This window comes from Drosophila novamexicana, unplaced genomic scaffold (assembly GCF_003285875.2).
Source record: "Drosophila novamexicana strain 15010-1031.04,08,12 unplaced genomic scaffold, DnovRS2.1 tig00000193-arrow-pilon, whole genome shotgun sequence".
Taxonomy (NCBI): Eukaryota; Metazoa; Arthropoda; class Insecta; order Diptera; family Drosophilidae; genus Drosophila; species Drosophila novamexicana.
In genome coordinates this window covers 2,804,008-2,818,202 of record NW_020824787.1, presented here as the reverse complement: position 1 = coordinate 2,818,202, position 14,195 = coordinate 2,804,008, and the positions used below count along the sequence as shown (strand labels likewise).

At 45.3% G+C, this 14,195-nt stretch overlaps 2 protein-coding genes across 2 annotated transcripts; both read right to left on the bottom strand.

The window, feature by feature from the left end:
* Positions 1-6,591, bottom strand: LOC115759249 (kinesin-like protein GA13060). The gene is made up of 6 exons (XM_030700150.1): positions 6,232-6,591; positions 4,652-4,946; positions 4,120-4,377; positions 3,310-3,894; positions 1,440-2,493; positions 1-1,325 (listed from the first exon to the last, which is right to left on the bottom strand). The coding sequence occupies exons 1-6, from the start codon at positions 6,589-6,591 to the stop codon at positions 500-502; spliced, it is 3,378 nt and encodes a 1,125-aa protein (XP_030556010.1). The 3' UTR covers positions 1-499.
* A 4,011-nt stretch (positions 6,592-10,602) lies between these two features.
* On the bottom strand, positions 10,603-13,793 carry LOC115758956 (proline-rich extensin-like protein EPR1). Its single transcript, XM_030699757.1, has 3 exons — positions 13,723-13,793; positions 13,409-13,629; positions 10,603-10,994 (listed from the first exon to the last, which is right to left on the bottom strand). Exons 1-3 carry the CDS (start codon positions 13,738-13,740, stop codon positions 10,643-10,645), a joined length of 591 nt encoding a protein of 196 aa, XP_030555617.1. The 5' UTR covers positions 13,741-13,793; the 3' UTR covers positions 10,603-10,642.
* Positions 13,794-14,195: the final 402 nt, after the last annotated feature.

The following is a 14,195-nucleotide window of genomic DNA, read 5'->3' as shown; positions in this document are numbered from 1 at the left end:
ATATATTTTTTTGTGTTACCTTTGGGACTACCTCTAGTAAAATAATAAGCGTCGTCAAGCTGTTTAAATTCCTTTTGTTTTCTTCCATCGTGACTACCCGTAATGCGAAATTTTCTCTTTATGCTAGCTGGCAACTTAAAATACTTAAAGCCCCGTTTGTATTAGTGAGTGAGTGAGTGAGTTTATGGCGCCTTCTTTATAGCATAGGTATAATTAGGTAGTTGGGTTAGATTAGATTAGTTTTCACTTTTTTTTTTTGTTTTTTCTTCTTTTTATGGATTTTGTTTTTCTCCAATTAAAAATCGTTGGTGGCAGCCGGCGCCAAGTAAAAGTTAATCAGTCGCTGGTTTTTATGGGGTTGATTTTTTTTGTTGGATTAGGTTCCATCATATGTCTGGATGATGTGTGTTGTGTGTGTGTGTGTGTGTGTTTCTTTGGCCATTTAAATGCTGGACTAGCTCTCAGTTGGTGGGTGTGGACAACTCGATTGGCTGGCATTTTAGAAGTCGCTGATCTCGCCCTCAGTCTCTGGATAGGTGCAGGAGAAGGGATGCAGCAGCCAGTTGCAGAGACCCTTGTTGCCCTCCTGGCGCTGGCGCTTCTTGCCATGCCGCTGATAATTGCCGCCACCTGATATGGTAATGCGATGCCGCTGGCTCTTCGACATGCCCGAGGCGAAGCTGCTCTCATCCGAATCCCGCACCGTGGCCACGCTGTGATAGCCGCTCTCGGCGCGACGCGATATGCCCGAATGCTTGGAGGTGCGCGGCGTCGAGGAGTCGTGTCCGCTGTCGTATGCCTCCGAGCTGGTGTTCAGCGGCAGCAGCGGCAGACGCGACTGCGCCGCCAGCGGCAATATATTCGTGATCTCGTTCAGCTTGTGCTGCGCATCCTCCAGCGAGCTGCGTCTGCCCAGCCCGGCTCCTACGCCTGCCGCCGCTGCCGCGGACTTCTCCTCCAGCTCAGAGATGTCATCGTGCTGGGGCGCAAAACGTTTCTCGCTCTTGGGCAAACTGGGATCCGAGGCGCCATCCGGCTGGCGCAGCAGCGCATAGTCATCCATGCCGGCGATTTCCATGATGCCATTCAAACTGGGCAGCGAGCCCTGGCTGGGACTGTGCGATGGCTGTTTGGGCGGACTCGGCGTCAGCCGATACGCCGGCTCGCTGCACACGCTGCTCTGGCCCACATTGAAGCGGAAGGCGGGCTCGCTGAACACGCTGCCCACATCCGTGCGATAGAGCGCCGCCGAGGGCGTCACCTCCGCCATGGCCAGCTGCGAGGTGAAGATCTCGTGCAGACGCGCCAGCTGATCGAACTGGTGTCTGCAAGCAGATGGGACGAAGGAAGGGGTGAAGGATTAAGTACGCTCAGCGAAAAGGAATCAATCACAAAAATCAAGTAAAAAAAAAATCTTATCTCTGGAGGGATGTGCTCACCTGGCGCGTTCTCCACACTCGCTGAAGGACTCGCAGGCCATGTTGAAGCTGGACACAAAGGACAGGTTGTCGCAGTGGCTGAGCGCAGCCAGCGGATGCACTTGCTCTAGCTCGCTGCGCGCCATGGTGCGTGCGATTTCCTCCTCGGTCACCTGAAGGCCGCAGTCGATGCTGCGCTGCGACGAGGGATGCTGCGATGCGGAGGAAGCCCGACTGGCGGCGGCCAGTTCCGATTCGTGCAGCTGCTCGCGCGAAACGTGCCGCGAGAGCATACGATGCAGACTGTCGTGGGAGATGTCACGCGAGCCCAGCGGATCGTCGAGCAGCGGCAGCGCGGGCGGCACCTCCGACGGCCCGCTGTCCTGATCATCGCCATCCGGCTGGCTGTCCAGGCACGGCGGCAGCTCCGGCGCCGGCTCCGGCTGGAAGACAGGCCGCTCCGGCAGCTCCAGCGACTTTTGCTTAAGCTGCGACAGTTTCAGATGCAGCGCCGTGGGCGAACTGCTGGCGGAGACGCTGCTGGCCGCGCTCTGGAAGACTTGCGTCGTCTGGTTCTCTACCCACTGCCGTATCATGGTCTTTTTGTGCGCATCCATAAAGCCGTAGCCCTGCGTTTGGGCAGCCGTTGGCAGGTTGCCCGCGGTCAGGGAGCGACACGATTGCGATTTGGGTCCGTCCACCCAGGTCTCGCACTGCTTCACATGGTTGACCTCGCGCATCAGGTGACGCGCCTCCGCCACTTTGGCCCGGGACACACGTGGCCCGTCAATCCACTGCTCCTCGGTAATTTGCCGCATGCCCGCCTCCAGCTGCTCCAGTGCAGCGCCCGGCGCGTTGCCATGTGGCCGGCGCAGCGGCGAACCCTTCGGCGTTGGCATATTCGAGGCCTTGGAGCACATGTGTCTAGGAATGGGTGAGCCCGGCGGCGGCAGCAGCTCATGGGCCAGCCCACTGTGTGCGTTCATTGGGGAGGAGGAGGAGGAAGCAGCTGCGACGGCAGAGTTATGGCGCTTCAGGCTGCCAGTGGAGCTCACAGAAGGTTGCAGCTTTTTGGCTGTGGAAGGGATGAGTGAGGCGAGGGAAAAAGGAATGCGGATTACAGATTCGGCATATATAAAGCTATGTTTTCCAGTTGATCAACTTATTTCTTGAGTGATTCTTCCTCTTAGGCAGACCTAAGTCCACAGAAGACTCAGTATTTTCTCTTGATTCAGACTCTACAGTCGAGATATCTGTAGCTCTTATAGACTTTTATTACTATTGAATTATTCAAGGTCTTAAAGGTCCTTAAGTTCCTTCCAACAAATTTCGTGGGGTAAAGAACTCTTCTTCAGACAGTGGAAATCTTTGAAGTCTTTTAAATTCCTTAAGTTTCTACCTACGTAGGAAATTTGTTGGATAAAAGACTTAAATTGATTCTATTCAGAGAACTTGCTTTGATTGAAGGTCTAAGACCTCCTTAAATTCCTTCTTAGTACATTCGTCGGGTAAGGGATTTTTTATTTAGATAGACCAGGAATATTCTGAAGGAACTCCTTAAGATCCTACCCACAATATTTGCTGACTCTATTCAGAGAACTTGCTTTGATTGAAGCTAACTTTTTAATCAGAATTATGCCAAGAGAACCCTTCCTCTGAAAACTCTCTAGCTCTGAGTCTAGCCAACTCATCAAGGGTTCCTGCCTCGCTTTTGATATGTGACAGTCCATTGGAGACAAGCTATCATTTTACCGAAAGTAATCTAGTAGACTGTCTCTAGGGTACAAATCTAATGACTCGAGGAATTTCAATTAAAATCTCATAAGTAAAGCCTGTCAATTGCTGCTTAGCACTCAGCCGCATGAGGGGTTGACAGAGCCCGGACACTTACCCTTCTCGATGGCGGCCTTCTTCATCAGCGGACTGGCACAGTTTGATTTAGGTTGAGCTGTTGGCTTGCCGAGCAGGCCGCGATTGTCCGTGGTGTTCAGGCTGAGCGAGGGCAGATAAACGGGTGGATGTTCGCCGTCGGTGGCATCATCGTGGGGTCCCATATAGATGACAGTGTCCGCTGAAATCTCCGAGCTGGATGGATCGGCGCCGGAGCCAGCGGAGGAGCCACCGCCGCCGCCGCCGATAGCCAGGCTCTGGGCCAGGCCCACAGCCAGGGGCATGGGCATGGCGCGATGCTTGCGTCGACGCAGGCGATGAATGCGCGAGGCAATCTGTATGGTGGACAGGGCGTCCTGGTAGCATTGGGCGTGCAGGACATGTGCGACAATTGCCACATGGCAGGTGATGGGTGCCAGGCAGTCCTTTAGCAACGGCGTCAGCGGGTGGTCCTTGTGCGGCGGATGCCTCTGCCCGCTCAATATGGCCAACAGTATGTTGCCAATTCCCGAGAGTGGCAGACCACCGCTGCGATTCGCACAGCCGCCCAAGTCGATGATATGTAAACGGCTGCGACCGCCAGCAACTGAAAGGAGGGAGGATGGATAGATGGGTGGGTTGTGGGGTTGGGTTTGGGTTTGGGTTTGGGTGAGAAAGAAATGCGACACTTTAATGGCCTGGCGTCTAGTGAAACATTTAGCGGGCCACTTGAGTGGCAGCAACAACAACAACAACAACAATAACGACAACGACAGCTACAACTGGAATTGAGAGTGGGGGGAGGAGGTTGTGGGGGAGAGCTAGGACTTACCACCTCCCTTGCGGGACAGGCTGTACTGGTAGACGTGCAGCGTGAAGATGAGGGCCGACTCCAGCGTTGCTTGTGTCGAGTTTGAATTGCAGCTGGAGCTGCCGGAATTGGCGCCGGGACCGGGACCGGAACTTTTTAAGCGTCCGGCCAGCGCGGAGTCGAGAAATAATGCCGCACGTTCGGCGGTGGGTGCACGTAGTTCCGTTGGGCCGCCAAGGAAGTCGTCACGCAAATAAATCCCCGGGGAGTCGTCAGATTCTGTATTGGAGTCATGGAGTGAATGAAAAGGGCATTAGCTTTTATGTGCGTATAAATGCCACACTCCATGTTGTTAGCAGTCATTGGTGTCGGGCAGTAGAAAGGGCGTGGGGCATGCCTCACAGGTTAACTTTATTCAAATTGGGGGGTTGCGAACCCTGCCCGACATTATCATCAGCTGGCCCAGGGGCAACATTATAATGCCCACGCCCATTTTTTATCACCAAACTCCCAGCTAACAGGTGGCGTCCTGTCGTGCTTCCTTCATGCTTACCAGCCGCATGCGAGATGAGCAAATCCGTGGAGAGAGCATCCGGTTTGGTCGCATTCACGCCCACAGCGCTAACCCGGACCGAGAAGCGGGCACCGCTCTTCTGTCGTCGCTCCTGTATGCCCTTGTACAGCCAGGCAATGGCACAGGCCGCTGCGCCCAGAGCTCCAGCTCCCAGCTCGCCCAGCACCGTCTGTGTTTGGCCCGTGCCCGGATAGCCCATGGCCAGCAGACAGCCATCGGAGCCCTCCAGCACGGCGGGTATTACTTCGCTTAAGGCCGCCGCACAGACGTCCGACTGGAAGAGAGATGCATAGCTATTCAGCCTGTTTGTCCCTATTTTATATCAGGCAAAGTGACCAAGACTCTTCCCATCAGTAGGAGTATAGAAAATGAGAGACAGAAGCCGAATAAGGTATTCTCGACTTGATAGAGAAAGGCCACAGAACTTGGATAACTATATGATATAATAGATATTGTCTAAAGCTGGTTTTGGCGACCTTTCTATTTGTTAATATTTATCCAGCTGGGGGGATCAAGCTTCTGATCGGATCGAGAAAGGAATGGGTTAGATAGATATGGGTTATCTTTATTCGATATCTGGGCATACAAAAGTATGCCTGGCTCTATCAAAATAGGTTTAGAAAATATGTATCAAATCAGTTTATATATATTGGAATTGAACTATTATATATTGGAATAGAATGAGAAAGAAATGTGCAACTATCCAGTCGACCTATTTCGGATCTAGAGGATGAGCTTTGTATTATATGTTATATGTATGCTAGATATAATATTATCTCTTTTAAGAAACTGTTCCATAATTCATCAAACTCTTTAACGGAAGCTTGATTGAAATGGAGCTTAAAGCCGATCAGGGCTTAATCACAAAAGTTTCAATCAGTTGTTTCTAGAAATTTGTCAACCTTGTAAATGGAAAATTTTCAAGTTCTCTCTTCTGTTCTCTATCAAATTGAGCTGCTGTATACAAGTCAGTCAGTCAGTCAATCAGACAGTCAATCAGTGAGTCAATCAGTCCGTATTTAGTTAATCCCGAACATTAGTTTTATTTGAACAGATACTGAGCAGGTTTATATTGGGCAGTGCATGGAAGATTTTATAATGACTGCGTTTTGAGATGTTGATCCCAAGTCAATCAGTCAATCACTCGGAAATAATTGTATATTTAATAATACAAATCTTAAAGAAAGTTTAGAGCCTTCCTTAAAATGGTTTTAATATATGAACTTTGTTTATGTTATGCTAAGTTGGAAAGAGAATTCCTTTAATTGAAATGTGTTTGATAAAGCGTAAAGCATTTTCAGTCTATTTTGAACTCCAATATTAGCATTTTATAAGATTTAAGATAGAGTTAAGTAAGCTATGCTTAACTCTTCATTAGCTGATGTTGAACTCGAAACAACTTCTTGCAACTTCTTCTTTTATAGCTTACACCTATATTTTGTATCGGAATCAGCAGGTGTTAGCCTCAAGTAGCTTGTATAGGAAGTCTTCTAGGCTTATTTCAGCTCTCCAATTTGGGTTCTTTCAGAACAGTTATAGTCTATATATCCTTGACTCACCTGTTTATCCTCGGCGGTAAATAAATTATCGAATGCAAACATCTTGGGCGCTGCCACCATGGGCGCTCGCTCCTGGGCCTGAGGTGCACAGACGTTCTTTGGATCGGTCAGTGTCACCTGCCGTTTCTTCTTGTCCAGCGACATGAAGTCGGGCTCGTTGGCGCTGTCCGCCCTGTCGGCGACGCGCAGCATGACTTTGACCTTGCCAACGCCATAGCATTCCCGGCTGGCGAGCCGTCGCGCCAGGCCCGGCGGCATTGCCGGCGGCGCACGCTGCAGTGCACCACAGAAGCCGCCATTCCGCGGAATGGCATTGTTCATGGCTGCGGTTGAATGTCGTCCACGGTTCTCGGTTTCCATGGCAATGGAAGATTCTGGTTTCTGGTACGTTTTGCGGAAGCACTTGGGTTTCCTTCAGGAGGGCAAGACATAAACGGAGCAGACGAAAGAGAAGCGCAGCGAGTTAATAAGGATCCATCGAGCTGGCCATATATATAAGCTGCTCGGCTGCTGTCATAAATTCTGATTTTTCGGGCCAAAAAGGGACAACGCGTCCTCTATGGTAAATGGACATAACACTTTCCCTTTACGGTTATGGGCATCTGTTTATTGGGCATATGCTTCACAGACACTCGCACACTATCGCACACTCGCACACTATCGCACACTCGCACACTCGCACTCATGTTTCACAGAGTTTTCCGGTCTGGGTTTTTATTCACTTGTAGCATCGTCCAGCTTGCGAGGCGAGCCATATTTTATCTATTTACGGTGCTTTGGTTTTTATTTCACTGAAATTTCCCCTGCCGAAAGCAGCATTAAGTAAGGAGTTTTTCTTTATTTTATGTTTATTTACAATTATATCAAGTATTTGGCTTTATCATGGAGTTGAGTTGGGATTTTATGACTTGCGAGTTGTTGGAAATTTGTCGAAATTTAAGAGCTTTTCTTTTAAAATGGGCCACACTTTTATAGTACTGCAGGATAAGATGGGGGCTATCAAAACAATGAAAACGTGACAATTTCGCTTGAGCTATATAATTTTGGGAATAAGTTTCTATTACCAATAAAGCTTATTCTGTTAAGGGTTTTTTGTGACATTTATGTGCGATATTTTTGAAGCTAAGAACTCTGACTTTGTTAAGAAAAGTTCTCGTCCCTAAGTTCTGGAATATGTTATCATATCATCTTGATTCAATTAAGGAATATATCATATATATAGTTCTATAACTTTTCGCTAATACAGATTTTGCTTTAAGGTACGAATTTTTGGTATATTTTCTTAATTCTTTAATTTAAATTAATATTTTTGTATTTATGATTATTTATTTAAGGGATAATATTACTTAGGAGCTAGCCATATTCTGTGCTCCAACTAAATTCAAATTTAGATACATTTCTTTGTATTTTTTTTATTTAAAGAATGCAATTTTTACTTTTCTTTAGGCTTATTAAAAAAAGTACTCTTCAAAGTTTATTGAGATTTCTTTCAGTTTAAGTTGAGTTGTTTTTTTCTTAATTTGGCTTTACTTTAAGTCAGGGATTGTCTTCTAGACATGTCGACTTGGGGTTGGGGGAAGCACCTTGATTATCATCGTGATGCGGATTCAAATAAGGAACGTGACATTTTTTGCAACATCTTTTCATTAATATTGTGTCCCTTTTGGTGGCACGTTCCCTATTGTGGAATGACTGGCAAGTTGACGTTAACGTTAACGTCAACTTCAACTTCATTTTTCAGACGTCGCGCACCTGCCACTAACTTCTTTAGGCGTTCCACCTTTTGAGCTTTTGGCTTTTCACACAAATCGATTGGCAATGCCTTCTAATTGTACGCAACAACAACAGTCGTGCGGGGGGTCGTAGTGGGAGGGGGGGGGGGGGGGGGGGTTAAAGAATGCCATGGCATTGTATAGGCAACAATATTAGCACAACACCAACACACATACACACACAGCGCACACACATACACGGCACACAAGCACACACCGCACACACCGCACACACACACACACACACAGACAGAGCGCGCACACAAACCCTTTTTTTATGACTGGCAATTTCTGGTTGTTGATTTCATCTTTGGCTGCAACGCTTTGGCTTCTTCGATTTTGATATACATGATTTATTTAAGCTTGATTCTTTTAGCTCCGTCTCTAACGAAAATACATTCTCATTTCATGAGTAACACACACAACTCGCGACGCGAACGCCAGCCGCATGTCCGTCTGCGTTGGCATTACAATCGCAACTGAACACAGGACGGCGCTTTAATGCTTGGCAAGTGCTGCCGCTGCTCTTTATGCTGGCACGCGGCGCTTGCGCGACAGAACAGACTGAGAGAGCGTGAGAGAGAGAGAGAGAGAGAGAGCGCGCTTGGCACTTGTCGCTTGCAGCTGGCAATGCTGTGGCTCGGCGTTTGGGGTTGGACGACTTTCGCTTTTGGGCGTTAAGAGAATGCAGGCGGCTCGCTCGCTCTCTTTTGAATAAGTGCCGTTAGCCAGGCACAGGTAAACAAAATCAGCGAGGCTAAAACAAAAGGAACAACGCAAATGATGTTTATATTGTAAAAAAACAACAAAAAAAAAACATGGAAAACAACAAAAGAGGAGCAGAAAGCACGCACACAGACACTCACGCTGATAGTTGAGGAGCTGAAGCGTCACTTAAGTGTTTGCCAGGCACAGAAGTGGATTGAGGGGTCCGTCGAGGGGGGGGGGGGGGGGGGGGGGGGGGAGAGTCAAAATGCAAACGATGTGTTTTAAGTTCGCTTACATTTGACAGGCCGAGTAGTAGTCGTTGGGTGTGTGTGTGTGTGTGTGTTTGAAAGCATCTATGGATGTATTCGGTTGGACTTTGAACAGGATACGTGTATATGCACAGAGACAGGAGCAGGCTAAAGCAGTTAAAAGTGTGCTGACAATGTCTCAATTAAAATTGCAAGTTGAAGTAAGCTCTTAACTGTGCGAGCAAATGTTTACCATTTGGATGGAGGGGGGAGGCTAAACAAATATTTGTTTACCTAAGAACTAAATACATTTTAGTTTTAAGGGCTACGCATTTGGATATTATATTCAATAATTGTTCTTGTTTATTTCTGGTTTGATTTTAGCTTAAAGTTAAGAATGTGAAGCTTAGTGAAGCTTAGTGACTTTGTAACAACTCTTATGCGCTGCTGGCAATGCTCTGAAAATTCCGTTACTATTTGCATAATGTGGCAACTCTGTTTTGCAGAAATTCAAAACTACAGTTGACAGAACAGAAATTAATGCCTAAGTACGTCGAGTGCCAGTTCGTCAATTTGTTAATATGGATAGTCTATAGATTTGTCAATCTGTCAATCTTTCAATCAATCGATCTGTCAATATGCCAAACTGCCAATCTGGTAATTTGTCAGTCAGTCAATATGTCCATTCGCTGATCTTTCAATTTGTTAAAATGTCCGTAATTATGCCAATACATATTTCTGTCAATCCATCATTACGCCAATCTGTCCATCCAGCAGTACGCCCAACTGTCAATCCATCATAGCGTAAATCTTTTAATATGTAAATTCATCAATTTACCAAGCTGCCAATCTGCCAATCCATCAATACATCAATCTGGCAGTCCTTCAATCCGGTTATACCTTAATCTGTGAATCTGTCAATCTCTCAATCTGTCAATTTGTTAATTATTCAATCTGTCAATCTGTTAATTCGCCAATCTGTCGATTCGGCTCGTCAATCCGTCATTCTTTCAATCCGTCAATCCTTAAGGATATCTACAGAATGAATGAAAAAACTTCTTTAATGCACAAAATATTCACAAATAATTCAATAATTGATCATAATAAATAATTCGATGCAGTTTTCTGAGAGTTTGTTAAACTTTTATTTCGCTTTATCCATACTTTTATACATATGCAATAATAAATTTGAGTATCATTCTTTTTTTTCATTTTCGCATTATCTTCTTCGGGCTCAACAACAACAAATTACTGAAATATTTGTAGACAATATTCGCCTAGTCAAAATGCATGCATATCGTATGTATATCGTGTATATATCGTATATATATCGTGTCTATATATCGTATGTATCTGATAGTTACGGCTAGTCGAAAGTGTCAAGATAATCGTCGTATATATAACGCATGTGCTTAAAGAACTAAGTATACACTTAAGATTAGGCAAACAATTTGAAACAAACAGCCTATGCGGAGAATGTTTAGAGGTAAAAATTACATAAGAAACAACAACAATGACGAGGGGTACGAGGGGTACGAGGGGTATATGATAAATGGGCATGTTCGTTGATCGTAAACTTTGTCACACGTTAAGTTGATTTTTTTTTTGACATTAAAAAAAACAAAAACCAGAAAGTGAGTGTATATAACCATGAGATTGGATTGGTTGCAGGATGAACTGCATCTAGTGAGAGGGTGCGCCATAGGAGCTGCTGGGCGCCGAGGGGGCTGGCGGTGCGGCGGGCGCACCATATTCCGAGGGCGGGGCAATGCTGTTCGGATAGGGACCAGTCTCCTCCTTCTGGGTCTTGTAGCGAATGAAGTAGACCTCGGGCTTGCTGGGCTGCGTGGGCGCCGGCGTCGGTATAACAATATCTGGCTGCTCCTCGGGCTTCTTGACTAGCACATAGACCAAGGTCTTCTCCTCGTTCTGCGGGAACTGTGGAATGATCGGGGCAGTCGGTGCCGGCGGCGATGGCGCCTTGATGAACACGATCTTGTAATGCTTCTGCGGCGGCGGCACATACAGAGGTTTTCTGTGTGGGAGAAAGGAGAAGGGTTTCCATTTACGTAAGCTTTGTCTAGGCAAAATGATCGACCCACAAAAAAATAGATATAAAGAGCGAGCAGCTGATGAAAATAAAAATAATCATTAACCAAAACTTGTTTATCTGGCCAATAACAAGCTGTCACAATTGCCGCCCACAGCTCTGGCCGGCCCGGCTGGGCACTTACATAAATTGGTCTACTCTCTATGGTAATTGTGCTCCTCCTGGCCCCTCCCTAGTCCCCTTCCCGAATGCAATAATTAGCTTGGCAATGCTACGAATAATGCAGCAGAAGTAAAACGCGGCTTAGGTAACATCTTAGTCACGCTTTGGCTGTCTTCATCACCAAATCTCTTCCCCCGGTAATTAACAGAAGGTAGTGACAAGCAGCAGGGTGATCGAGTGGGGGGAGGGGGAATAGTTACGCTTTTGGGCCCCGTTTTAATGGGTTGTATTAAATAATTTTTCCTTGTAACAGACAAAATGTGGCACATGGAAAAACATTTAAATTAAAACCCGGTACTCCCTTCACGAAATGATAATGCAAAAAGCAAAAAACAAAAAACCTCCATTTGGCAATCGTTGTGGAGTGCGGGAGTGGAGTGGAGTGGAGGGGGGGAGGGTGGGGCCCTGAGCTGGATTAGATGATTTACGTACATGTCTTGCAACTCTTAACTCTTGTAGATGCCAAGTCAGATATTAAACTAAGTACTAAAGCACTTAGTTACAGCTGTCTGTGTCTGGCGACACAGTCCATGAGTTGTGGGAGAATTTTCATAATTGTCTGGCACAGCTTACATATATCTGCACAAGCTTACATAGATCTGCCAGTGCATATACAGACACAATCATAACTGTATCTACACACGACAGATCATTTTGCAATTACGTGTAATCGCGGTATCAGCATAAACAAACAACTTGGCCCGTTTGTGGGAATCAACTGGCATCCACAATTTGTAAAACTGTCGAAAACTTGGCTTGATTGAAGTTGGAACTAGGCCCAAACTGTCGTGGGCAATAAAACGGGGAAAACTATTCAAATAAAGTGCACAGATAATCAAAAATGATGGGAAATAAATTCTGAAAAATACTCAAAATTTAGGGAAAATATACTGCTGGGAAAGATGCCATATCCTAAGTTTTTTTTCGAAAACTTGAAGGTTGATTGAAAATGTGCTTAAATGAACTATAATGTGAATGAGAGAATCTATTTAAATGTGCTGCAGAATAAATTTGCAAATATAAAGCGGGAAATGCACATAATTAATGATGAAAGATCCTGAAATCTGAAGAACTCTCTAGATATAAATACTTATCCGGACTATAACTATATGTTCTTTTTTCTACCTCTGTCCGGTTTCCTTTGTAAGATCGGACATATATGTATAGTCCGGGAAGTACTTAAAATCATATTGTGAGAAAATACAAAAAAAAATCATTAGCAATAAAGCTAAGAAATTTTCGTATTCTCACATAGTATCTAAGAAATATACTTATTATCAAGAAATATGCGAAAATCTATTTTAAATATCAAAAAAATTGAAGTCCAAGGATCTACGCGCTTTTTCTTTAATTTCAAAATTGTATGCCACATTTTCCAACACTCAAAACTTATTTAGCGTGAAACCTAGCATACAATTATTCGATTTTTTTATGAGCATTTCAATAGAAATAAAATGTTTGCAGCTGAAGTTGGCCAGAGAATACAGTCGAACTTGAAGTATCTAGCTGCTTTTTATGTAGTTTAAAAATTTCAGAGCTATTGCAACATTTTGCAACACTTAAAGAAACGGTTTTTTAACAATATGCCATATATTATTAATTAAATTCACCACAAAGGATAATATTAAAAAAAACATATACTCAGCTCATGTTGAAAGTATCTAGCTATGTGTATTATTTTCTACCCAATAAAAATTATTTTTTTTTTGTATATGGGTAAAAATTCTTCAAAAACCTCATCTTGAGTTTGGAGGAGTTTCTAAAATTAACTTGCATTTAAAGATAACAAAAATTCGCAGACAAATAAAAATAGAAAATATTAAAGTAAACCTAATCAAATATAATCCAACTAATTGTATTGGGAGTTCAGTAAATCCTTGTCCCACTTTCTTGTTAAGGATACTTGTAACTAACCGAAGTTTAACTAATTTGCTTTAGAGAATTGCCCTGGGCGCCTGGTACTCTGCTCTTAACCTAACATTTCAAGGAGCGCTAAAAGAAAGACGCAGAGAAATATTGAAATTTTTCTTAAAAAGTTGTAGATTTCACTTGAGAAAATATTTTTTAATAGATCTCAACTTTCGCAACCCACTGAGACGAGTAAATCCTTGTCCTACTTTCTTGTTAAGGATTCTCGTAGCTTATGTTTTTTTTTTGCACTGCCTTGCACTACTCACCTGGGCGCCTGGTACTCTGGCTCTGGTGGGGGCACATGGACATAGACATGCTTGTGCACCACCGGCGGCTGCTGTGGCGGACCATACTGTGGCGCGGGTGCGCCATAGCCGCCGCTGGGGCCGCTCGGCTGATAGCTGCTCGACGGCGGGGCGCTGTACGTGTCACGCGGCGGCTCCGGGCGAGCGGCCACAAGCGCTGCGCTGGCCAAGATGACCACTAACTGCAGCACATGGAAACATAGAACAGATGCGAAAAAGAGTTGAGATCAGCTTAGAGCACACACACACACACACACACACACGCGTTGACATACCACACAACTGGGCTGCATAGTGCTTAATGGATAGTGTGCGACTGTGAAGATCGTGTGAATATCCGTTTTAAATGGAATTTCGAGACTTGTTTAATTCGCTGGAGCTTGTTCGACGCGGAACCTCTTACACTGACTGCATGCCCCAACGATTGTTGCAGTTGCTTTTATAGTGCCGCTCCGTGGCGAGAAATAAACATTAAGTAAAAATCAAGACAGCGACGACGACGTCGGCAGCGACGCCAGCAGCAGTCGCAGTCGCACCAGTTGGCAAGAGCGCATAACCATGAAGAAATTGAAATGAATAAAACGGCGCCAACAACAACAAGCAAAGCAGAAATTACAACAACAACAACAACAACAACAAGAGAGGCAGCAGCAGCAGCAAAAATATCAAAAACAACAACAACAAGCACAGCAGAAATGACAACAACAACAACATGAGCAGCAGCCGCAGCAGCAGCCGCAGCCGCAGC

What these genes read in the sequence shown, in the direction of transcription:
- LOC115759249 (XM_030700150.1), bottom strand. Translation starts at nt 6,591, where the DNA reads ATGGAAACCGAGAACCGTGGACGACATTCAACCGCAGCCATGAACAAT. An exon ending in GCTCATCTCGCATGCGGCTG is followed by an intron (nt 4,378 to 4,651) that starts GTAAGCATGAAG and finishes ACTCCAATACAG; the next exon opens with AATCTGACGACTCCCCGGGG. An exon ending in GAAGGCCGCCATCGAGAAGG is followed by an intron (nt 2,494 to 3,309) that starts GTAAGTGTCCGG and finishes TCCCTTCCACAG; the next exon opens with CCAAAAAGCTGCAACCTTCT.
- LOC115758956 (XM_030699757.1), bottom strand. An exon ending in CCAGAGTACCAGGCGCCCAG is followed by an intron (nt 10,995 to 13,408) that starts GTGAGTAGTGCA and finishes TCTCCCACACAG; the next exon opens with AAAACCTCTGTATGTGCCGC.